Source organism: Clavelina lepadiformis, chromosome 7 (assembly GCF_947623445.1).
Source record: "Clavelina lepadiformis chromosome 7, kaClaLepa1.1, whole genome shotgun sequence".
NCBI lineage: Eukaryota > Metazoa > Chordata > Ascidiacea > Aplousobranchia > Clavelinidae > Clavelina > Clavelina lepadiformis.
This window is the reverse complement of record NC_135246.1, coordinates 14,765,400-14,789,990: the sequence shown is the minus strand read 5'-3', so window position 1 is coordinate 14,789,990 and position 24,591 is coordinate 14,765,400. Positions and strand designations below refer to the sequence as shown.

The following is a 24,591-nucleotide window of genomic DNA, read 5'->3' as shown; positions in this document are numbered from 1 at the left end:
TGCTGAATAAGAAACAATTTCGGCCTTTTTTTAAACCAAAACGGAAGTTACTGACCATAACATTATTGGCCGGACCTTTTTGCGGTTTTCGATGAAAAATGCTGACATATAAGAAATGTATAACTTATATTTTTCTGAAAACAAATTTATACTCCAGAATGAATTTGTGACGAAAGACAAGAACGTGATGATCGTGATGCTTTTCTAAATTTGTAAATTTGCTTTACTAAAATACTTTCTTCGCTTCGTTACCCTGTCTGCGGCTTCGAGCTAGAATGTGCAAATGATGACGAGTTTATATCGCTTTAAAATTCGAGCTTCCGAGTCAGACGACCACATCCACAACTGTCTTTATACAAAAAACAACGAAAATCGCACAACCAGAGGTGCCGTGTTAAAAAATTGGAAAACAATGCCAAATAAAGAATGTGCATTCACCGTAATTGTTTAATATTTTCTCCGAGCTTCAACGTATCATTAGCATACGAAATCCAATATAAAACGACAGAGCACGGCCTTAAACAAAGTTGGAAAATTCGTTCAAACGGTATGTGAACGTGTCAAAAATTTTTGTTTGATTAAATCGATAGAAAGTTTGCGAAGGCGTGGTAAATAAAGCTTGTCAGCAGCAGCTGCTATGCCGTAGGGTGACAGGCGGGCAAACATCTTATTTATCTTCCTCACGCAATTTTACTGAGAAAGGTTTCCGAATTATCAACTCAGTGCCTGTCAATTTCGCGCAAAGCTATCTGCCAGTCTACTCACGTGCCAAATTATCAACAAATAAGGAAAGAAGAAGTAATTACAAAAAAATGTATCAAATGTCTAAGATTCAAGTGGAAAGTTTAATTAAACGATGCAAGCGCCATGTTACGGGTTATTTGATTGATGATTCAATTTTGTCGTCTGTATGAAACCTCATCAACAGCACAACCGTGTATTTCGACGGAGAATTTTCTTATTCTCTGGGTAAAGTGGGCCTACGCCCAAGCTGGCTTGCGTCTGCCAAGGAAACCGGTTTAACGTTAGCGCTAACAAAACGCCCACACTTTATTTGCTTTGCGTTTAATCACATTAAGTTAGTTTTGTCATCTCCTTTTTCCAACCCCACAGATGTAATCGCAGTCGTTTAGTGGCTTCATAGACATTAATCATGTATCTTAAAAATGTCTCAGCAATTGTTCGGTACTGCCATCTACCGGTCTTGCACTCTCTAAAAATTCTGATTTATTTAGCGGGTGTGCAACCGCAGTATATCGGTAAAACGTTTGGTAATAATTCCTGTACATAAGATTTTCTAAACACAAAATTAGTCAGCTCAAAATTTATTCATTAAACTTTTTCATCATCTTGGTAATTAGCTGCACAGTATTATACAAAGTAAAACTAAAGCAAATTGACTTATGTTGTGTACGAGAAGGGAGACTAGAAAACCGACCAGCAAGCCAACGAAGTGCAACAAAATAATCTACAAGCAGAGTAAAAAATGAACATATCACCCGTCAACCCTAATTTCTTACGGGTTAGTGAAAACATCGGAATAAATTACGCACATAATCCTAAAAGTCGCCTCACGCACTCCCAATTGGCAACAGCCACTTCCCTTGCTCTATCAGCACCATTTTTCAAGACAGATTTTAAATGTCCCTCATCATTTCTAAGACGGTGAAAGCGTTGACGAAGCGGCGCCAAAACAGTTATAACTGCATCGGCAACTACGCGTTTATATTGACCGGTATCAAGGCCCTTGGCGTCTGCACACACTTCGTCTGGGGTGAGGTTAGAAAAGCCGCAGTGTATCTAAACATAGCAGCTTGTGTTTAAAAAAAATCCATTGCAGTGTATGAATGTCACAACAATAACCAATGTTTTTCACCGCTTACCTCTATCAAATTACTAACACCAGGTCTATTTTCCGGATCGTAGGCAATCTCTGATGTGCAGTCAGTTACACTGCGACGGATTTTTCTCCATATGTGGTCGTCGGAGTCAGTTAATTCTATCCTAGTCTGTTCGCTGTACGCAGATTTGCTCATTTTTACTGATGGATCTCGAAGATTTCGAATTCGGGTAGATGTAGATGCTAGTAGTGTGATGCAATCATTGTTTTTCACAGAGTGTTTGAAACCGTTTTGATTTAGAAGAATTTATGTATATATTGTAAGAAAACTGTTGCCATTACACAAATTTGCAATGCTCATTGTCATGGCAAAAAGGACTTGTCATGTAAAAAATCGGCAATTAAAAACGTTATTAAAACATTTATAACATCAAACCCAGTTCAAAAACATGTTACAGTAAAGTGGTACGAATATATGCTTGCAAGCAAACTGTTTCACATCGTCATGCATGCCCTTTAATCAACTATATATTAAACTAAAACTTTAAATGAATATCTGAAGAAACTAGCAGACCATAAGCACAGAGACTTACTGCTGATACTGTGTACCCTTGGGAAAAATGGTTTCAACAATCTCCTGTTCATCACTTGGGCAAGTTCGTTGGTTAAGTTGATATGAATTAACTGATCTTCACCTAATCACAAAAGTCACTCAGTAAAATGCCTAAAACCTAAAACCCTTTGGCACATTATACGTTTTCATGCAGGTGTCCAGTGGTTAGCTAGAACATTACCACAAGCATAAAGAATTAAATAATGTAAGCTTTAGAAACGGTACCTTTTCATCTTAAACCACAACCTACCTACAGGAATATGTGTGGCTTTATACAACAAGATGTCAGCACTTTGCAAGACAGGATAAGTAAAGGTGCCAATATGGCCACCATCTTTGGACTGCTTCATTCTTTCCTATATGCAAAAGTTGCGAGTTGAAAAGTTTCAACACAACGCAAAAGCCTTAGCAATTAATCATTTATTGAAATTATTTTCAGTTAAAGCAAAAAAGAATATGTACCTGCCACTGTGGAAGTATCTTAAGCCTGTTAACTGGCACAACACAACCAATTGCCCATGAAAGCAAAGTGTGCTCTGGTATGTCCGACTGTTGAAATAAAACTGAGTGTTCTGGATCAATTCCACAAGCAAGCAAACATGCTGCCATATCTAATATATGGCAATGAAGTGAATCCCTTTCCTAAGATTTTAAACAATGTTAATTTCCAACTCTGTTGTTTAGTGAAACCAACAAAGACTTAATCCAACAAATCTGACACCAGTTCAATTTTTAACAAATTTCAATGCTTTGATCCGGTTGGAAAGCTTGCTTTCAATGCTCCGGATAAAAACACCAGTGAATTTAATGCCAAAATTTGCACCACACAAACATATGAGACCTAATGCTAATGACTTAAAATGAGCAGTATGATTATAATTTATTTTGCGCAAGTAAATTGGTGCATAAAACAAATTTCTGTACCGAGAAATCTAAAGCATCATAGAAAATTTTCAGCAAGACTTTAAGACTTGATTAAATGCAATAAAATTGTTAAGTGCAGGGTTTCCCTACAGTAAAGGGTGAGTCGGGTGATCTTTATTCTGGTATAATTGAATGAAAATTCAGCAAAGTTTTTCTAGTCTACTGTAGATCCTGGAAGATTTGAAAAACTTTTCTAAGCTCTAAGACTTCTTTGCAATGTTCGGCCGTAAAAGTACAATTGATGGGATTCCTCACCCTGGGAATAGTGATGGAGTGCAAGTCGACTATGCTGTAAAAAATCTTCCCTGGTTCTTGTTGCAGAGAAACCCAATATTTAATGGCACCAAGATAATTCCCAATATGTGGCACACCTGTTGGTTGTATTCCAGAAAATATAACTCGATCCTGTAAAAAAACATAAAGTTGATGTTGCAGATATTTAATTATGAGGGATGTGATGCAAGGAAAATTATTCAGGTTTGTGCGGATCCGAAAATCATGAAGGTCCACACGAGCAAATCCCGAATCTATTCGTATTAGCACTATTTGATAAAATTTTATCACAAAGTCACAAAATATTCTGTGTAATGTGATGTAATTGCTAAAAATTAATAATGAAATGGAATTTAAAAAGCATAATTTAAATCAATTACTTTCAGTAAGAAATGTTGACTTTCATTTAGCTTTGCCAGTAGAATATATCATCATTTCTTACCAAAGTCTATAAATTAATCAGTAATGTTGTATTCGGGTTTGCCGTTGTTAGCATTTGTGTTCGCCCGAACCCTCCACACAGCCAATATTTGATAAATCTATTTGGGTTTGGGTTCGTATTAACCCATCTCTATTATTTTATAGAGATTGACTATTTCATTGTAAATAGCTTACACAACCCATTGTTAGAAATAAGCAGTTGAGTAAGAAGAATGGGTATGTAAAAAAGATTTTAACTACTTGGGGTTAAATTGAAGTTTGAGTAATCATCGGTTATGTTATCTTTGAACACATGCATTATGCTTCCGGTGAAATAGTGTCAGCTATGCATATTTATTCAAAATTATCAGAAAATCATTCAAATTAACAACCTGTTTTTATTGCCTCTTAAGCAATAAAAACGTAAGCAACCTCAACAGTCAATATTAACCAAAGAAGTCAGCACTGCAAAAAAGCTGAAAGGAAGGATTGCATAACTTATGCGGTAGCTTATGACGTATGTTTAGCTCTAATTACTTTAAAATTACCTGGTGGTAATGTGCTACAAGAAAACAGCACTTGCAAACTTACCTCTGGAATTGAGGATGAAATGAAACGCACACCAATCTTTTGTTTGTTTTTATTCAAACACTTCAGGTATACCGGTACCTTGCGTAACAATCTTTGCATGATTCCTAATCGTTTTAACTGCATGCAAATACGTTACTTTTTTGCTTACTTGTAACCGACAAAATACACTCACTGCTTTAAGCCTATAGGCTACACCTATACAGTTCTGGAAAACTTCACAATCAGTAAGCATGTTTTTAATGAAGTTATTGATTTGGGTATTCCCCGTTGTTTCTTGTCGATATGAAATTGCAAAGTGTTGACAAAATTACTCATAAAAACCAAACGCATAGTGACTAGTGAAAAACAATGTGAAATTAAAAGACACAAGAAAGCAAAAAAATTTTGTTACCATCATTTTTCTAACAAGCAAAGATAATAAACAGAGTTGTAATAGAACGTTAAGTAAAACTTAAAATTAAGGTAGATAATATTTTATGCAATTGTTCAAAAAAAACTTCAACAAATTATGGGGAATTACCTACGATAAGATAAAAAAAAGTCTTGTTTTGCATGTGTTTGGTTTGTTTCGTTAGTTAAGAGTTATTTTTCACAGTTTCTTCAAAACTTAACTTAAATTTTATAACATAGTAACATAAATTCAGAGGTAGGTGATCGGTATTTGGAAGTATCGTCGGTAACGGTACCGATACTTGGCAAGAAATGTACCGACGGTTCCAGTATTCGGTACTATTTTAAAAAAGTAGTTCGGTAGTTTGTCGGTAATTGGTACTGGTACTTTTTGTGTAAAAGATGCTGCTGCAAATGCAATGTTTGCCGCTATTATGCCCTCGGTAAAGGTTACTCCAGGTCAAAAAATATTTGACGTTACTCGCTTGCTATTTTGCTTGACATTTCTAGATTAAAAAAAGATCAACAAATCCTAAAATTTGTATTAAGGGTTAATTAACATGTATTTTTGAAAACATACTTGTTAAAATTTTGAAATAATCACGTGAAAAGTACCGAGTACCGGGACCGACTGAAATTTATTGAAAAAAGTAATTCGGTACTTTTTTTCAAAAGTACTGACGCTACCGGTATTGAAAAAGTACCGCGGTACAGTAATTCAGTACTATAGTACCGAGGTACTGCCCACCTGTGCATAACGTTATATTTACCTTCCAATGATCTAGATCTGACTTCAATCAATATCGCTAAAATCAACATTTTGCATGACTATTCTCTTAAACTACCATCATCAACAGGCTGCGTAACTTATTCATAGTAAATAGGCTAGCAATTAAGTTTAGTTAGTTTAAAAGTGTTGTATTGGGTTTGAAATCACATCTTCACATGCTCCAGCTTTGTTTTTGTTTGTTTTGCTCATTATTCTGGGATAATTTAAAGAGGTTTAGTTAAAAGAAATAATTCATCAAACATGAAGTAAATATATCTTGTTGTCTGATCACTTAAAATGAACTTTGAATGTTTATTTTAAACAGTAATGTAGGTTAGGTGAGTTGTGTTGGAATGGAATATTCCATATTCTGTTGGATTTTATAGAAAAGTAATGTTCAAATGCTAGATTTTGCCTGAAATATTTTCAATGGTTGAACCATAGTTTCATATTCTGCCAAAAACGTTTTGTCTCTCCGAAATATGACAAATGCAAGCAGCTTGATATATATGCTCTAGAAGCCATATTTTTACTTAAAAAAATGCAGTTGACTAAAGCAATGTTAAGCAGATTGAATGAAATAGTGATACAATATGTTGTAAATCAATGACAAGAGGTTGCCCTGGGCAAGACAAACCAATAGAGATTCGTTGCATCTGAGTAAACAATGTGGTCAGATGGTTTGTTCAGTTCTTGATTTCACAAACTTATCTTCTGGTTTGATTAAACTAAAGTTACTCAGCAAGTCTTTTACATCAGAGTCTCGCAGTTTAAATTTATCTGCGATGGCATCGTTTGTCCATTCAGTTGGATCAATGTCATGATTATGTAAAATGTTTATTAAACTTTCCAACTGTACAAGGCCACGCGGTATATCTGAGGTTCGCAGGCTGTCTGTAAACACACGACGCTGAGGTAAATTCTTTGTCTGTTCATTATCTTCTGATGTTTTTGAACCTGTAATGATGAGAAAAAGAACCTATCAACTTTATGGACAAAGTTAAATTGAGGTAGGCTAATACACAGGAAGACTCAAACCTATGTCAACAAGTGGCTATTATATTTGTAAGATGTATCATATTGTACATGATATATATGTGAGAATAACACAGTGATGCACATTGTTTATTTATTCTACAAAGGTTTTATTACCCTCTGGTGGGTCATGAGACATCACTTTTATATGCTTCAGATTTTCTAAAAGTTGGTTATTTTTCTCCATTCTTTCATTCATCATCTTTTTTCGACTTGCAATGTGTTCTGTTAAAAAAACGCAATATCATGTTCAGCTTAGAACAATGTGAGCCTCGCAAAAATAGCAATTAACAACTCAACATAGCAAATAAAAATATAGTTTACATTACTACTGTTGTTTGGAACAATAACATATTGTCAATGATTGATCATGCCAATTAAGAAATATATTTCTGGAAAAAGATGATTTAGATAACCACCTTTAGAAAATTCCATTTTAGGTAAATTTAATGGTGATCTTTTAGGTACTTCCTTTTGCTTTTCAAGTGCCTGTTCTGCTCTTTCCTGTGCCATATAATAACGAAAAGGTTTCCTGACCTTGCGATGAACTTGTGTGCCCAACGCCTTACCAGAGTCCACTGTTTTAATTACAATGGTGGATGCTACTTTACCTAACTTGTCAATAAAGCCCATGGTGACATAGGTATAAAAATTATTTCTAACAAAAAATTGTTTCAGAGTCACCTAAGTATCTAAAACGTAACATCAGTACATCAATGCAAAACTGATGAAAAATCACAAAGCCGAATGAACACTGTAAAAATCACAATCATGTAGTTATACAACATTTGCATTACAAAGTTCATGTTAAAAAAACATAATTGCACGAGATGTTTCTGCAATAAATCTTGTACATATAGCAAAGACTGCCTACAACATGTACTAACGTAAACAAAGAATGGACAAAATTTAAGATAGAGATTAATATTGTAACATCAGAAGAAAAGATTTGAGTATTCTTACCTGATGCGAATAGAAATTAAAACAATTTACTTCAAAATTTTTTATCCACTTAAAATATGATATTAGAATTGATTTTCAGAAAAGATCGAGTTCATATTTTACACAATAAACTGAAGCCATTTCTAAATCAACTAGAAGACATCAAAGTTAAAAATTGTACAGTGGTTGATCTAGAAGAAGTGGCAGAATATTTTACATCAGACCCTGATGCGCTTGTTTGATTTGATTTTTCTTGGATAAGATGCTTACTCCTTGCACTGTGCTCACGGACCATGCAAAACTCCATGACACCGGTGCTGTCCAAAGTCTGGTCTTCATCAACGACTTCACCAGGCTTATTTTGATATTCCAGTCGATAAACACCAACATACTTGTTTCCTTTTCGCCGTTTTATTGCTTTTTTGAGTACCTCACCCATTTTGACACTTAAGTCATCAACCTGAATCAGTGAAAAACCAGCATAATCATTTACTTTTACAAACACACTCTCACAAAATTTTCCATCTTCTTCTGTGCCGTCTCCAACCTGGTGTTTTTCAACCAATGCCAGTGTTGGAAAACTAAATTTAGAAACTGGCTCATAACTATCCAATGCAGGAAATCCATAATCAACTTCTCCATCATCTTCACAAATATAAATCGAGTATCCTTGAACATCGCATCTTTTCAATTTTGGACCTGCATTTTCTTGCAAGTATTTCCAGCAGGCAAGTCCAATTAAGTCTGATATTCTAGCACCAGCAACTAATACAACAACAGTCAATGGATACACAGGAGGCGGCTCCCCATAAACATACACAAATATATTTATTCGTTGAGTGATAGCAGACCCTTCATGACCATGTCCATCAAATTTTGAATAGTCTTTGAAAGGGTTGTGTGCTAAATGCACTGACTGAGCCAGTTGTTTTGATAATGCGGACACAGATTTTGCACCTGCAGCTTGGCCTGATTTTCCCTTGCTTGTGGTTGTTGATAACTTGTGTTTGTTGATTTTAAACCCTTTGTGTGATGCAACTATTTTTTTCTGAACTGGTAAATCGAAGTCATCACTGATCCCCAGTTGTTGTCTTGAAACTTTGGTTAGATTCGCATTAAGGTCATCAAATGCTGAAGATTTTCCCACCAAACCATCTGTAACGTCACAGTGACCAGCATTATGTTTTAACTCTTCACTTTCATCTGACGTTTTTCTCTTCCATTTATCCTTCTTTTCAAACATGCTGTCCAGATGCTCACTGACATATTTTTCAGGCATCTGTTTCCAATGGATGTTTTTCACTTTAACTCTGCTCTGTCTTTCCTTACGAATTCGCTCCAGTTTCTGAGCTGTGTTTGACCTTCTTCTGATGCCAAAGTCCCAGCCAGAAGAGATGTCCGGAGACGGCGCAAGGGACACATTTGTCGGCTTGGGTGGTGACGGTGAACTGAAATGTAAACATTTTCCATGTTGAGAAGGTGGTGAAGATTTATGAAAATGAACCTCAAAGTCACTTCCATCAGTTCTATCTGGAGAAAATGTTTGGCCTTGTAAACGCTTTCTGTGTTCTTCCAATGTCAACAAGTCATTATCCTGAATGACCATCTCACACATGCCAGTGTCATCACTTGTTATAAATGAATGGCGAATGTGCCTAAGTAACCAATCTGGATCATCTACCATTGCCATAATGGCATTATTTCAACAACAACCTGGTAAAACATGCAAGCTGAATTGTTCAATAGTTGAAATTAAATTAGAAATCAATCATGCTGGAAATAAATGATGGTATGATAAAGTCAAGAAAATGGTGGTGAAACGTTTTTTGTATATAGCTGTTCAACTTTTTCTTCGATATACTGTTACAATAAGATATCATATAAATAACTGTATTTTTAAAATCTTTCAAGCATTAGCAACTGTTTAGTAGTATGAATAGAGACAAGCCCTTTTCATTACATGTTACATTTGTTTTAATACCGAGACAAATGTCAGTAATACACACCATCCATTTTCTGAAGCTAAATTTGTAAACATTCAGACTCCCAACCAAAAATAACTTAGCAATAGTAATAAGCAAAGACAGCCATTTACGTACAACAGAAAATTCCATTCCCGTGCTTGTACTGCAGTAATATAAACTGCTGCATATCTTTTACAGTAGAAAAATTTAATATCATGTTCATGGTATTATGACAGTCGGTATAACATTTAGTCAATCAAAAATAAATAACACATTCAAACCGGTAAAAGAGTTTCACTATTTCGAAGGAATATTCAGCACTGGAAATTGATACTGCAGTAGTATAAGATTGTATAATTAAACTGAATCATAGTCTACTGACAATAACTTTGTATATATAAGCATATCTTGAAAAATGTTTTACAAACTTGATTACATTTATACCATAAAACATTATGATAACGCTTTTCAGAAAACCGAACATACACCAACTCCATTTTACCAACAGGTTCTTCAAAAACTGAAGATAATCCTGACAGGGAACTTAATGCAATAATGCAAATTTATATATATATGCAAAATTTCTGCTATTTTCCTCTTCCACGACCTCCTTTTGATTTAATTGCATTTAGGCTGGCCTCTTTTGAAGCGTGTTGCCTTGCTTCTCTTTCTTTTTTCTCTTCTTCTCTCTTTCTTGCAGATTCTTCTCTTTGTTTGCGAATGATTGCAAGTCGAGCCAAATCTGCTCTTGCCTCATCAGTTTTACCTTGTGCGTGTAGCTGTTGGTATCTCCTTGCTGATTCTTGCTTTGCAATTTCTTCTTTTTCTCTTCTTGAGAGTTCAACAGTGCCACTAGGAACCTCTGAAAGTTCAGAAATTTTTTTGGTTTTTTGAGCAGCTCGATTTGGGTTGTGAACTTGTATAACTGCGTCTTCATCGCTTTCACTTTGTTCCTCTTCAGATGAAGATTCATCTTTTTTCTTGCCCCGCCATTCTTGTTCCTGTTGTCGTTGGGATTCCAACTCTTGTACACTTGTGAATTGTTTACTCCTCCCTTTGTAATTTTGTTTACGACCCTTAGGCATGATGATTACTTTAAAAGGTCAGTGGGCGTGTAACAACTACCTGAACAATCTGTTTTTAAATACAAAATTCGTTTCACAAAATACTTAATACAAACAAATGTTGGTAATGATATTGCTGGGTACTTGAGATTGTTATGTCCATGGGATATGTGTGTACTAAAATTGATTCTATTTGAATAAGGTTTGTAAGGTCATAGGCAGGGTAACATATGTGATTGTCAGGCTGATTATGACATATGCTGATGCAACCGGCATCTACAAGTGACTCTACAGATATTGCAACAGAGGAATGCAATATCTGTGAGCTATACTGATGTTTAATACTCAATGCGTATGGGACAACTTTGAAAGTGTCTCTAAAACACAAAAGTTCACTTGAACCACCGGTAAGATTGTTAAATTTCTTGGAACGGCTTAGATCGTTTGTAGAAAAACAACTTTTAATTGTTTAAAGCTGTAGGCTATGGCTGCTTTTACTGCAATAGTTGTGGTTACAGTATAAATTGCATATTAGTTGTATCAAACAATATAGGGTTTCAGTAAACCTTCATTAGCAGTTTTTCCGGCTATTACATAACACAGTGATTATTTCACCAGTATCCATTTACCAAAGTTAAAAAAATGCAACTTCAGTAACTGGCCAATTTCACAGGTAGGTTTATGATTCTCATTTTTGCCTGAGGGAAAAGGTACTCCCATAGCAAAGTGGTTCGCTCTGAGGGCTACTATGCTGAAGGTTTGGAGTTGAATTGTGTGCTTAGTTTGTCTAGGATATTTTTAGACTTCAATCAAGGAATGAAAAGTTACCAAGTCACTTTTAAACTTTATATTTAATTGTGTCCGCATTGTATCAGGTGGCATAAATAAATCATGAACGTATTTTGCTCATTTCACCACAAAATTTAAAATTACAATCTGATTGCTTGTAATAATCAACATACACTCCAAAAAGAAAATAATGGTACTAGGAAGTATTACAGTCATGTAGTCAAGTAAACTTCCTACTTGGCTGCTTAAGTGGAAGGTGTGATACACACTGACACACGCGCACGAAACCCATTAACATCTAAGCCAAACTTTTACACATTCACACCGATTTATTAAATAAACCATGCAAGGTTGGTTGTTTGAATTATTATAATAAATAAAAACGTAGGCTTCAGTGACAATCACATCATTAGTTGTGTCTTTGTGGGCAAAACTTTTTGTTGAAAACTGCCATACTTTTCAGTCGGGGCTCATGCCTATAGAGAGAGAGAGAGGTATTTTTAGTGCCTTATTAGTGAAAATATTAGTGGTTTGACCAGGATTTTAACTCAATTAATGAAAATTAAAAAAATACTTGTCTTTTGTTAGTAAATTATTCTTGAAATCAAGTTAATCAACCAGCCTACTTTTTGGGGTCTCCTATACCTTTGCACTTCGACTTGAAGGCCTGAATGGGAAGGAGTTATGATGTTATGGAAAAAAATTATGGCATAATAATTCTCGAATACTCAATCTTGATATGGGAGGGCAAAAGTAAAAAACAACCCTTTTTATGCTAAGCAGAACTTCGGAAGAAAGCCTCTTTAAACGTTTTTCATTCTTAAGCGTAGCAGTTTGAAATTTTAAAACCAAATAACTTTGCAATAAAAGCATTACATCAAAGTATAGTCTATACCTAATATTATCATGTATACTGTGGTGACATTCCAATGTATTAACATTCCTTTGTTTACGCCTTGCCTCACGCCTCCTTGGCTAATCGCCTTAATTGCTTCGCCGCCTTAAATAGAACTGTAGAACGTCATTTCAGTAGCAAGCGCAGTGTCGGTGGGTCGGCTGCTTAATAGTATAAGTTCACATATATAAATGTTATATAGCTGTCACGTTTCGCCTAACTGATTCTATTTGTTTTAGGTCTGTTCTGTTCTGTTTTTAATAAAGCCTAAGTTGCTCGAATTTAGTGTTTGAGTTTCAAGGTTATGACATATACACTATGGTCAAAGATTGCAATAAATTATTTTTACGAGTGGTAACCTAATAATAAACAATCCACCATCGCACAACCGCGTGCTTATTTTTTGTTCAACGCATACTGGCATAAGATGGTAAACGGTAACACTGCTTAATGCTGTAATTGTAATTACCGGTATTAACTATGCTATGATAGGCCTAGGCCCAGTTACGGTATAACAGTAAAAACGTAACTCAGGCTATACTGGTAAAAGCGATCTCAAGTTGTTTAACGCCTATATGATTGACTGTATCGATCCGCTTTATTTCTACATGAACTTTTGTAGTAACTTAGAGCCTACCACTGCAGATGGTAGAACATGGTGAAAAGCATGAACAAAATGGAACCTTTAGGTTTTACTTTGAATATTTGAGCAACAAAACTGTGTATTAGACATAAACTTAAAGTTTTAAAAATATCTGAAATTTCAACAAAATCTGCTTTGATTGCTAATAAACACGCAGAACATTTATTTTTTAAAGCAATGTGTGATTATTAGGCTATTTGAGATGGTTACCAACTCTTACGTTTAATGTGTTCCTAGCAAACCCTGCTTATCATAAACCTGGTCCTAGTGCAATCAAGTAATGTGGCGTTGATTTATCTATGCTTCTTGTTGTAGTTTTGTTAATAGGGCTAGTCTAGTTTGTTTTGCTTCTGTATGAAGAGTCTGCTGTTAGCGAGTATAAAGCCTGAATATAAAAAAGATGTCCCATAAAAGTCAAACGAATGATACCCGTGCAGAACTGGCTGAACTTGTGAAACGAAAGGAAGAAATTGCTGTAAGCAAATTCAACTTCAAAAGTTATTGTATAAACCATGCTATAGGCCTATACAGTCATTATACAGTTATTTGAACTTCTACCAAATATTTGCACGAACTGGTAATACATATATTTAAGTTTTTGCATTTGTGGTACAAATGTGTTTGAATGTCAGGAAACGCTGGCCACCTTGGAACGTCAAATTTATGCTTTTGAGGGTAGCTATCTAGAAGACACTCAACTTTATGGAAATATAATCAGAGGATGGGATAGATACTTAACAAACAAGTATTGAGCTTATTTAAAGAAACTGATGCTTTTTTAATTGTGCGTAGTTTATTTCCCTACTGGAAAGTTTGCTTGATCCTGCGCAGAAAGTTGGTTTCTGTACCAATTTTCAGGCGCAGAATTGCCATTTATTCTATATTATAACTTGTAAGGATTAAATTGGCGTGACAAAATTTTTTGGCATTACATATATTTGTTCATTTAAAGCAAACTTTCTAGTATGAGCTTATCTATCTTAGCTTGCCTTACTTTATCTTTTAACTTGTAAACCAATCATGTTTAAAGGAACACAAACAGCAAGGCTGATCGGCGAAACCGCAAGTTCAAAGAGGCAGAGAGGTTATTTAGTAAATCCTCCATCACATCCATGGCTGCAGTCAGTGGACTTATGGAGGCAATCAAGAAAGAAACGAGTACATAAATATTTAATGAATCACTGTATCTTATTTGCTTTCACATTTTGTGTTTGATAGTGATTTGTCACACTTGAGTTGACTGAAATAGTTGCATTGATATTTTATGAAATAAGACAATGATGGAGAACGAGAAAAGGAAAAAAATGACGATGAACCAAGCAAAGATAAGAAGTCTGACGAAACAGAAAATGAAGGCTCAACTGCAGCTGCAGGAGAACCATCATCAAGGTTATACAATTATTCTTTTTATGGGCATGTGAATTTCAGATCGGATAATATGACAGCAATATTTTTTGCAGACCCAACACTCCTCGCCCACCTCACACCCCAATTAGTCGCAAAAACAGTGCTTCCAGTACTTCAGGCGTGCCATCTTCTGCTTCCAAAGACAAAAAGAGAAAAAGCAAAGTTCTTATCAGGTAATTAAGAGCTGACAGAGCCTCCTGATTTTACTAATTCTGTTCTTGGTGTGTGTTTTATTCCATCTACGGCATTATGATAACTGAGCCGTATTTCATTTTTCGCAACACCGATTGTTCATCAATTTCAAATCATCACATTTTTTGCAGTAGCAAGCATGCAAAGAAAGGAAAGAATATAAGATCGGTAAGATATTTTGTTGCGTGCATGCAATTACACATGTTTAGTGTGAGGATCAACATCTATAAACTGTGGCAAAAATGCACTTTAATCTACATTTAAATTCTGAGGTGACAGCATAACAATGGACAAGTATTCAAGCAACATAGTTAATTAATGCTACATTTCTTGCGTATAATTTAATAAATTGATGGTGCCTTTGTGTGTAATGACAACATTGCTTACAATGACCAAATTTAATTTTGACACAAAAAATGCTGCCAATATATGGACAAATTTAAATGCATGTAAAACATGCAAGTTCTTTCTTGACTTTATAAGTCAAGAAAGAACTTCGGGATCAACAAGAGTAATCCCCCCATTTATTATGCTGTTCTAAATTATGGGTGAGTCCTACTGTATAGTGTATACACTATACTGGCTACTTCAAATGCTTTTAATGTGCAAAAATGTGTTCATTCATCTATTTCAGAGTGTCAGTTAACGGATGTGAGGTTGGCACTTGAAATTTGGTGCATTTCAAGCCCAAAAGACAGCTGCAAAGATTTGCGGAACAGTGGCTCATCCTTCAGGGTTGAGGGTCAATTGTTTTAGAAAAATTTTATGCTGTAGTACGAGTCTCGCAACATTTAAGATCGTTTTGTGGAATAAATCTAGTGGTACTCTTCAGATTCTGATTGCTTTATTATAACTATGTTATAAAGTTTCAATAGAAAACCTACTAATAAAAATTTCTTCTTTCACTAAACTGGTTAGCAGAATGATACCAAATGTTGCAAGCCAAATTTTATTGCAAACAAAAAACATACTGATTGGCACATTATAAACATACAAAACAACCCAAAAATGGAAATGCAACATGCATGATCATTCACATGATTACTACAGGAATGAGTGGCCTGCCCTATAGTACCATAATTAACCATCAAAAATTACATAAACCACCCATTAGAAAACAAGAAAATATGCAAAATGTACCTCAAGCAGTAATGTGTCCAAACGAGCATGTTTTTTTATGACATGAAAAAAATTATGACTGAGGTGGATGTTTTCCCTGGACGCTTTCATTCTCATGGGCCGCTACTGTTGAAGGCGAAGATACAGCTTCCTCACTTGCAGACAAATCTTGACTGCTGCAGCCACTATCCAGAGTGCTATCTCCTCCACTTTCTGAACATGACATGTGCGCTTCTTGAGTGCGTTTCTCTGGTGGTTTGGTTTCCTGGATGTTTTCTTCAGGAGAGTGACTCTTCTCAGCAATCTCTGATCCTACATCATCATCCAACTTGGGTGACATATTTTCCTTTTGAGATTCATCACAGATTTCTTGTGATTCTGTAGCTAGGCAATTAATTGTGTTAACATTTTCTTGTAAGGTTTTTCCTGCTTTCTCTGTGAATAGAAAGAAAATTAACCTAATAAGGAATCCAATCTATATAAGCAGTATTTTATGCAATTCCTGCTCAGTGTGGCATGTTATAATGTTATCTACTGCATAAAATTAGCTTTAACTTCATACTGTCTACACTCTAGAACGTACATGTCAAACTCCCGGCCCGCTTTACAATAAAACTTGACCCGCGTAGTTATTTCATACATTGAACTATTTCCGGCCCGTGAGATCATTGTACACTCATTGTACAGTATAACTTACTTTTTTCAAGCAAGAAACAAGATTATAACAAATCGCACAAAACAGTAGCGCAGCAGTTGCCCCACCATACGATAGAATAAATAGATTTATTCTATCGCTTGTAACCTGAGCTTCAACAGAAGAATGATTAAAAATAGCCCTGTCAAAACTGCTCTTATTCAGCAGCCTCAGTTTAATTTTGGCAAGTCTAATAGTACGGCACCTTTCAATATGGCCAAACTTTCTAACGCAATTTCTAATTTTAACTTTCAAATGCTTGGTTTCATTTACATTTTTTGACGCAGGCTACCTGTAGTACGGTCGTCTTTGACAGAATCTTATTGCTGCATTTCTGCATATGAGCTTATAAGTTATATAGCATACCGTAAGCCGTGTACATTCATTTTTTACATATTCGTTTTATCGGTCTACTTTGTGCTCATATTTGAGAGCGGCTTCTTTAAACATCCAACAATGCAGCACAGACTTAATAAAATATTTTTCAATTCATGTTGTTCCAACTGATTGTGCGGCCCAATTTCCGTGAAATACACTGGTTTTCCCAAAGCCTTGTTTTCAATAATAAGCCTACTTCGTGGTAGGTAAGCTTTTATTCTATTTCATGGTAGGGTATATTATTGAGTGTGACTTATTTTTACTTTTTTTCGTCAATATTTGTTGGACTTATTCGAAGAAGAATACTAAACCGAGCTTTAAACATCAAACACTTGGTGTTGTTTCGCTGCCTGTTCCGATTCATGTACGTTCAATCAGTTATCATCCTTACGGCCCGCGGCGTTAAATAAGTTTTAAGATTTGGCCCCTGGTGCGATTGAGTTTGACACCCCTGCTCTAGAATAATAAGATATTTTTTAGATTTATACAGATAATAATATTTTACCATCTTGGGCTTGATCTGATGTATTCTGAATTTCCTTTTTTGTCTGATTCTTACTGGAGCCACCTTTAATCTTTTTGCTATCTTCCTCATATTTTCTTAACTTTTGGGCAAGGTCATTTCTTTCCAGCTGTAAAGCTCGACTTAATTTTTCAAGCCTCACTTGTTTTACTTCAAGTTGTTGGGTCTGTTGGAAAAGCAAAAGTCTACGTGTGATTTCTTTGCATGGAAAAAATTCCTTGGTAAAACTATGCTTCGTTTATGTGCTTACATATTCAACTGTGTCTGCAAGCGCTTTTGTAGAATCGTCATACTTCTTCTGCATTGTAGTGCGGAATTTCTCTGCTTGTTTTAATTTTTTGCTCATTTTGTCCATCTCTGATCGAAAGGAAGTGAAGATTTCGTTGCTCTTTTCCAATGTGCCCTGAAAGTCCTCAAATTTTTCTGAGTAATATGCCAGCTGGGAAAAAAAAGCAATTCTATCAAACATCACAAATGTCTGTATTAAAACCTGATACTTCACGTATTTTATATGTAGATAACAAACCTGAGCTCTCAATTCTTTTTCCTGCTTTAGCTTTGATTCATAGAGTGCTGTTCTCTCCAAAAGTTGCTCCATTAGATTATGTTTCTCTTCAGCATCTCGTTCCTTGTCTTCCTGGTGCTCCAAGAGTGCCTTCTTTAACTGAGCCGAAACCAACTGCTTCTCAAGATCATGCTGCTTGACAAGATTTTCCATTGCCTATTTATACACAAATCAGTATTAATTATTATTTGTTGAAGCTCACAACACAACTGCATTTCAAAATTTACCACGGCAGATTATACAAACAAAAACAGTTTATACTCACAGTTTCTCTTGATTTATACTGCTCCACTATTTCGTTCAGTTTTCCGCCAATCCTTTCGTTCTCTGACTGAAGCATCTTACTGCCATCTACAGCTGTTTTCATTTGATTTTGTAGTCGGTTTAGTGTTGTCTAAACGTTACACAATGAGAGAAGCTGTATAAAACCACACACAAACAGGATTAGCAGCACAGTAAAAGAGTCCGATCGTTTGTTGATCTCATTAAAAAATAGCTGCAGCTTCTATTTGAAAAAACTCGGTTCTGTACAATCATATTGGTCTTTGAAAATATTGTTACCTGGAACTCTGCGGCCATTTCCTGTCTCAACGTGACTTCTTCCAAGGATTTTTGTCTTTGTTCCTCCTACAACGAAAAAATTGAAAAAATAATTAACAAAAACAAGGCCTCCCTCACCGTGGGCAACAATCCAGTTCTGATTATGTCAAAATTATGGAAAATAAATGTGAATTGGAACCAGTCAGCCAAAAGATGCAATTTGTGAAATATATATATCCTTATATATTTCGAATAAAGCCAGGTTAAAAAATAAGGGCACAATTATCTCATTACAGTCCCAAATAAGAAGATGTATCCGATGCAGATTTCCCTGGATCATAATATATAGCAAATAATTGCCGTAGTGTAATACAATGGTTTTCCTGATTGATTGCTTCTTTTTGTTCATGGTGTATTTTGAAAATTAATCAGTAGCGCATGAGCCTTTTATAGCTATGGTAATTGTATAATGTGATGATAACTTGTCACCTAGCTCGAGTACTGTATATTTTGGATTGCAAGAACTCGTTTTAAGCAACAAAAATCAAACCATATACCACAAACAGCTAATAAAAATTTTCATATCATTTAAAGATCATGGAAAATAGTTCATGGAACACAAAACACAAGACCTTGAAGTGGTGAACTGAATATGTGCATTTGGACTTATATGATGATCGACATAACTAAAATACTTTGATCAGCAATGTTGTTTCTTACTTAACATGATGCATATCTTCTTAACAACCAAAAATTTATCAACACGTGCATCATAGAATTAAATTTTCAACAACTATGTAGCATGTGACAGTCACAAAGGTGCAATAAACTTTCACAATTCCACACTTAGTTTACTAAAGCATCACTGTCAATTAGGTTCCCTCACAGCTAGGTTGCCTACAAATTACTGTATGTGTGAACTAATTCGATATCTTGTTTAGATTGGCAGTGACACCGCTGTCAGGTTCATTTCTTATCGATTGTTATGCATAAGTGATAATATGCATTGATCAATGATAAAAAACTTTGACTGTTCCTAGTTTAGCTAAGAGCTGTATACTAGTAAATTCAAATTTTATAAAATTTGAAGGATATTTCCTGCTCACAACATGCATGCAATACTTTTATAAGCCTAAGAGAAAGTATGTATAACTTCACAGTCGCTGGTGATAGTCAGCAATGAATGTCATATGCTTATCACTTATTATGTAACAGTGGAAAAAATGACAACACAAGTGTGCACAAAATTAATGTTGTGCGATGTGCTCTGAACAAACAACGTTTGAAAACCACTGCTTTAAAACACTTTCAAAATGTACAAAACATTGGTAAGCATGAGAAAACTTCTGTTTGGTAAATATCGTGACAGTAATAAGTTTATCAGTTTTTTTCCTGCTATCTGAATTCAAAGGCAACATATATACTTATAATAAAATTATCAACTAGCAAATTTAAAATACTGCACAAATAGCACTTTCATCAGTAGATACAGATTGTATTGTTGTAATCATGCATGAGTGCACAAACTACACATACCTTAATAGCTTTGTTGCGTTTTTGTAATTCCCGACATAAACTTTCCAATTTTGTCCTGGCCGAGTTGGCTTTGTTGCTTTCTGTCTGAAATTGATCTCTCTCTTGTTGGGTTTGTGACTATCAAAAATTTGAATATTAAGAACAGAAAACTTTTAGCAGTCTAAAGTGGTACTTTAGAAGAAATCAAATTATCACAAATATACAGTACGTATTAAATGTGCATACCTGCTTTCTTTGGCTGAGTCGTAGCTGTTTTTGTAATATCTTCTGCTGATCAAGAAGATCAGCATACTTCTTACACAGTGCAGCAATTTTCTCCTCAGGACTCTGAAGGCTGTTCAGTGCTTGCATCATCATGCTCAGATCTTTTCCTTCATTTAAAAATCATACATAAATTTACAACTCAGAAAAGTTAACAAGGATACATATAATGGCACGTAAGCATTAACACAAGACTTTGTGTACATGCAAAATTTATTAATCAAATTTTCACAAATCCAAACCTTTAATTTGGCACATATTGTACAACAAAAAATGCAATAGCCCTACAGGCTACAACTATAATATGTATGTGGCTGCATAAATTCATTTCCTGTCACAGTGGTTGGAAAAATCATATCTTCATGGCACAAATATTTTCGCCAGCACATACCTTTGGCATAGACAATAAATATTTATCAATTAAATTAGTAATTTGAAAATAATTTAGTTTGTGTACACACCAAGTTGAACTTTCGGCTTTTCCTTGCTCTTAGTTTTGTCAACACCATCGTCAGGGACAGGAGACGGAGATCCAGATGAAGAATCCTCTCTTGGAGTACTCGACGCAGATGCAGAGCTGCCATAACCATCAATGCCTGACAATAGAACAAGCTGAGAGTAAACATTATCTGGGCCAAATGTAACTTATTTGTTTTAAAAGATACCCAGCCATTAGTGGTATAGGGTCAATCAGCCCATTTGTGGCGACCCACAACAAATATTTTCAAATGATTTTGCAAAATTCTTCCACTGATTTGCATCAAGTATGTTCTAGATTACACATTACAATATTTTAATTTTTTTTAAAACTATTTACTATATGTCTTCTGGGGATGGGGTGGGAATTTAACTAGCAGTTGCATTTTTAATAATTTACTACATAAAGAAATAAACAAAGCGATTGATCAGTTTTTGGAACCCACAGGCCTCCTCGAAATGCAAAATTTAAACGGTGTCCACAATCGCTTGAATGGATATAAAATACATTCAATTACATGTATATTGGTGTGTATTATGCATCTGAAGGTGAAGAGTATTAATGCAATACTGAATTCAATGAAAAAGCAGTTGAGCGCACCCTTGCCAAACTCTGCCGAACTCTGCAGAACATTGCTTTCTCATGTTTTATACAAAAGCACAATGAACCTACCAAAAAGAAGCCCAAAACGTTGTTTGTTATCATGCACAATCATAAAGCAACTGATATTACAAAACCATAACATTTTAGGGTCTAGTGCAAAAGTGCACAACCACAAGATGCCTTTGCATACTAGATCCAAGCTTCTCAAATAATGACATCATCTGGTAATGCACTTCTGCATTAGACCCAAATTCAGTTCAAAATCAGGCTTACCAATTAAAGCCGGAATGTCATATTTGTGACCAGGACATGGAGGAGATGGTGAGTTAGCAGGAGATGAGTCTTGTGAAACTTTAGTGGGTGTCTTAGAAAAGTTTTCCGCAATGGTTTCTGATGATGGTGCAGTATTGGCTGACTCAATCAGTGCAACTGCTGCTAAAGGCTCTTCCATTATGGCGTTCGCAATTATTAGTAAAAAATTAACACTTTAATAAACACTTTAACTTAATTTACAAGCTAGCCCAAATGTGAAAGGATAAAACAACAAAACATTAATAATCTGTTTAGGTGGCCTAAATGTTTCACTTGTTTGTTGTATAAACGTATTCGCAATGACGTTGTTAAGCATAAATTAAAAAAGGTATGGATGTGTATGTTTCACTCCATAATAATACTATAGGTTAGTTTGTATCCCCATTGAATACAAAACCGTTAGATCCTTTTTTACATGGAAAAACGAACTATCAACTCGGTAATTTGTAGCTTAGAGCAGGACTTCTCAAACTGTGCAAAATGTAATTTTGGGGTCACGAAACAAATTTAAATTCTATAAATTGAATTGTTTTTTGATTACTTTTTATTCGCTTTACTGTTTCCATTACGAGCTTCTTTTATTACTGCAGGCTACAGTTACTGTACTTCAGTGGATTGTGTGCACTTGCATGATTTTGCCAGAGACAAAAATACCATTTGAGATTTGTAATTGGACGTTTATTGTTTTAACATCATTTAACATGTAGGCTACCTCTGAAGGGGTCGCAAGGAAATTTCTCTCCTAAAATGGGGCGGCAGACCCAAAAGGTTTGAGAAGCCTTGGGTTAGAGTACAGCAGTAGTTCTTAATATCAACCTATGATATGTGGAAAGGTTTTGACAAGTTGGCAAATGTCATGAAACGTTTTTTAATTGGTTGCTAAATTGATTATTATTAAATAAGATAAATAATCTGTTATTATGACATCATAAAAAACTACATATTAAGCATATGTATTGCGTTGCCAAATGCATTAATAGTATTGCCTATAACACGCGATACTGATATCGTGCTGCAGCAAGTTGGTATACCAAAAAAATTCATGCGTGCATGTTCCACATTTTCCGGTCTGGCTTAGGCCCAGCCTAACAATGCAGCAAATAGGCTACCAGTCAGCCTGTACTTCAGTAGATTAGCTATTCTTACAGTCTTACTAAGCCTATATGTCACCATGGACAGACTGAGCAGTTTCATTCCCTATTAAGCTATTGACCGACCTGATTCAATACTACAGGGAGGCGGCAGCCAGCCAGCCAGTCCTAGCCTATAACCAAAACAATCTCTTCCATCAGTCCGTGACACATAAAATAGAACAATAGGCTAAGTATCCAGGTCCCACAGGCTCTGGCCGCATACATCTGTTCATTTTCACATGAGTTTACCTGAATGTTCAACTCGAACACTCACGCCCACTGCACAACCCACATGAAAAAAAACTTTGAAAACGCAGTTGGTCATTTGGGAACATAGGTATGGTATCCTAGAACTAGCACTATCGATTATGGTTGCGCCAAGGGTGTACCGAATCGTGCTTCTGGATTCGTGTCGAAGACCAATTTTTGGAAAAAAGAATCAAATTAGTTTGAGTCAATTTTTGGATAAAGGAGCTGATAGACTCTACTTTACACTACTAGTCTTTAATAGTCTTGTGATAATATTATGAATTAATGTAATATAAGATTGTGTACGACATAAAATTCTCATCTATCGAATCAGTGAAGCATAACACTGCGTGACGTAATCGATTGCTTCCCTGTTACTGTGCGTGCATTACGAGTTATCACTTATCAGTCTCTTTTTGCTATTACGTTCAACGCCGCAACATGTCTTTATGCTGTTGCTGTCACAATGTTTTATCTTGATTTATTCGTTCAAAGAAGCTTCAATATAATCAGAATATATAGTTGTCGAGGTGTACAATTAATTCTAAGATTAAGAAAAGCATACAACGACCTTGAGGCTCATTTACTTCGAGGACAATAAACTATTGAACAGAGAAACATTGTAATTGAAGTGGTCGCCCTTACAGGATAAGGAACGATAAACAACCATTTCATTACAGTCTCTACTGTACAAAGCTGCAGCTTGTCTCTTTGTCATGACGTTATATCCTGACTGGACTTAAGCGTAATAAAACTATAGTCTTTATATACCTTTATTGTATGGTATATACTATATAGAGAGTACTTCTGGGTTCCCTGGTTTTGCTGAGTTTCCGGGGTTCCTTGAGATCCTCGGGTTTTCTAGGTTTCTTGGGTTTACCCTAAGTTTACTTGATTTCATTAGTTTTTCTTAGGTTTCATGAGATTTCTTGGATTGCCTTGCGTTCTTGAAATTAATGGTAAAAAATTGCACGCTTAACTAGACCATTCAAAAAATCCTTGCTTCAGATAACTCCGGAAACCGGAGAACCCAAAGATCTTTCGGAATCTAGGAAACTTAGCGAACTCAGGAAACTCACAGCGTTAAGGCCTAGAGGAACTGTTTCATAGAAACTATGGTAGAATCATATTAATTTAATTAAACGACGGCAGTAAATGTACTTTATTTTCCAGTACATCTTTAAAGCAAATTTATCCTGCTAATATAGAGCGCTAATGAAAGTAAAAATGAATTACCGTTTGATTTAAATTATCGTACTTTTATTCCAATGTTTTTAAACCACAAGTACTTGCACTCGAGTATCAAAATTAGTATTTGCACAAAACTCTGCTCTTTGTATCCCTATTCTGTATTGGCTATTCTATTCTGAGGTTTTGGAATCGCGACTACAAGACTTCTACTCCAGATTTTTTGCAGTGGCAAATAAAAGAAAAGGCTCAATAAAACAC

At 35.3% G+C, this 24,591-nt stretch overlaps 6 protein-coding genes across 9 annotated transcripts; 1 reads left to right on the top strand and 5 right to left on the bottom strand.

Moving 5' to 3' along the window:
- Positions 1–1,309: 1,309 nt before the first annotated feature.
- Positions 1,310–4,861, bottom strand: LOC143464730 (tryptophan--tRNA ligase, mitochondrial-like). Of its 2 annotated transcripts, none has more exons than XM_076962673.1 (7): positions 4,662–4,861; positions 3,633–3,782; positions 2,916–3,095; positions 2,704–2,809; positions 2,434–2,535; positions 1,884–2,083; positions 1,310–1,800 (listed from the first exon to the last, which is right to left on the bottom strand). In XM_076962673.1, the coding sequence occupies exons 1-7, from the start codon at positions 4,782–4,784 to the stop codon at positions 1,546–1,548; spliced, it is 1,116 nt and encodes a 371-aa protein (XP_076818788.1). In that variant the 5' UTR covers positions 4,785–4,861; the 3' UTR covers positions 1,310–1,545. The 2 variants fall into 2 exon arrangements, with proteins under 2 accessions (XP_076818788.1, XP_076818789.1); XM_076962674.1 differs by having other exon boundaries at positions 2,916–3,002.
- Positions 4,862–6,328: 1,467 nt separating this feature from the next.
- Positions 6,329–7,488, bottom strand: LOC143464493 (uncharacterized). The gene is made up of 3 exons (XM_076962276.1): positions 7,275–7,488; positions 6,973–7,080; positions 6,329–6,777 (listed from the first exon to the last, which is right to left on the bottom strand). Exons 1-3 carry the CDS (start codon positions 7,486–7,488, stop codon positions 6,494–6,496), a joined length of 606 nt encoding a protein of 201 aa, XP_076818391.1. The 3' UTR covers positions 6,329–6,493.
- Positions 7,489–7,546: 58 nt separating this feature from the next.
- LOC143464492 (target of rapamycin complex 2 subunit MAPKAP1-like) lies at positions 7,547–9,491 on the bottom strand. Its single transcript, XM_076962275.1, has one exon. The coding sequence runs from the start codon at positions 9,485–9,487 to the stop codon at positions 7,946–7,948; it is 1,542 nt and encodes a 513-aa protein (XP_076818390.1). The 5' UTR covers positions 9,488–9,491; the 3' UTR covers positions 7,547–7,945.
- A 19-nt stretch (positions 9,492–9,510) lies between these two features.
- LOC143464495 (28 kDa heat- and acid-stable phosphoprotein-like) lies at positions 9,511–10,918 on the bottom strand. The gene has a single exon (XM_076962280.1). It carries the CDS (start codon positions 10,844–10,846, stop codon positions 10,349–10,351), a length of 498 nt encoding a protein of 165 aa, XP_076818395.1. The 5' UTR covers positions 10,847–10,918; the 3' UTR covers positions 9,511–10,348.
- Positions 10,919–13,441: 2,523 nt separating this feature from the next.
- Positions 13,442–15,582, top strand: LOC143464494 (uncharacterized). 2 transcript variants are annotated; one of them, XM_076962278.1, is made up of 7 exons: positions 13,442–13,627; positions 13,785–13,897; positions 14,183–14,310; positions 14,427–14,541; positions 14,613–14,732; positions 14,886–14,919; positions 15,386–15,582. In XM_076962278.1, the coding sequence occupies exons 1-7, from the start codon at positions 13,553–13,555 to the stop codon at positions 15,395–15,397; spliced, it is 597 nt and encodes a 198-aa protein (XP_076818393.1). In that variant the 5' UTR covers positions 13,442–13,552; the 3' UTR covers positions 15,398–15,582. The 2 variants fall into 2 exon arrangements, with proteins under 2 accessions (XP_076818393.1, XP_076818392.1); XM_076962277.1 differs by having other exon boundaries at positions 13,443–13,627; positions 14,883–14,919.
- A 104-nt stretch (positions 15,583–15,686) lies between these two features.
- Positions 15,687–21,987, bottom strand: LOC143464490 (beta-taxilin-like). Of its 2 annotated transcripts, none has more exons than XM_076962273.1 (10): positions 21,722–21,987; positions 20,829–20,963; positions 20,332–20,477; positions 20,107–20,223; positions 18,592–18,657; positions 18,296–18,424; positions 17,992–18,186; positions 17,716–17,904; positions 17,448–17,631; positions 15,687–16,305 (listed from the first exon to the last, which is right to left on the bottom strand). In XM_076962273.1, exons 1-10 carry the CDS (start codon positions 21,897–21,899, stop codon positions 15,944–15,946), a joined length of 1,701 nt encoding a protein of 566 aa, XP_076818388.1. In that variant the 5' UTR covers positions 21,900–21,987; the 3' UTR covers positions 15,687–15,943. The 2 variants fall into 2 exon arrangements, with proteins under 2 accessions (XP_076818388.1, XP_076818389.1); XM_076962274.1 differs by having other exon boundaries at positions 15,687–16,254.
- Between the last annotated feature and the right edge of the window lie 2,604 nt (positions 21,988–24,591).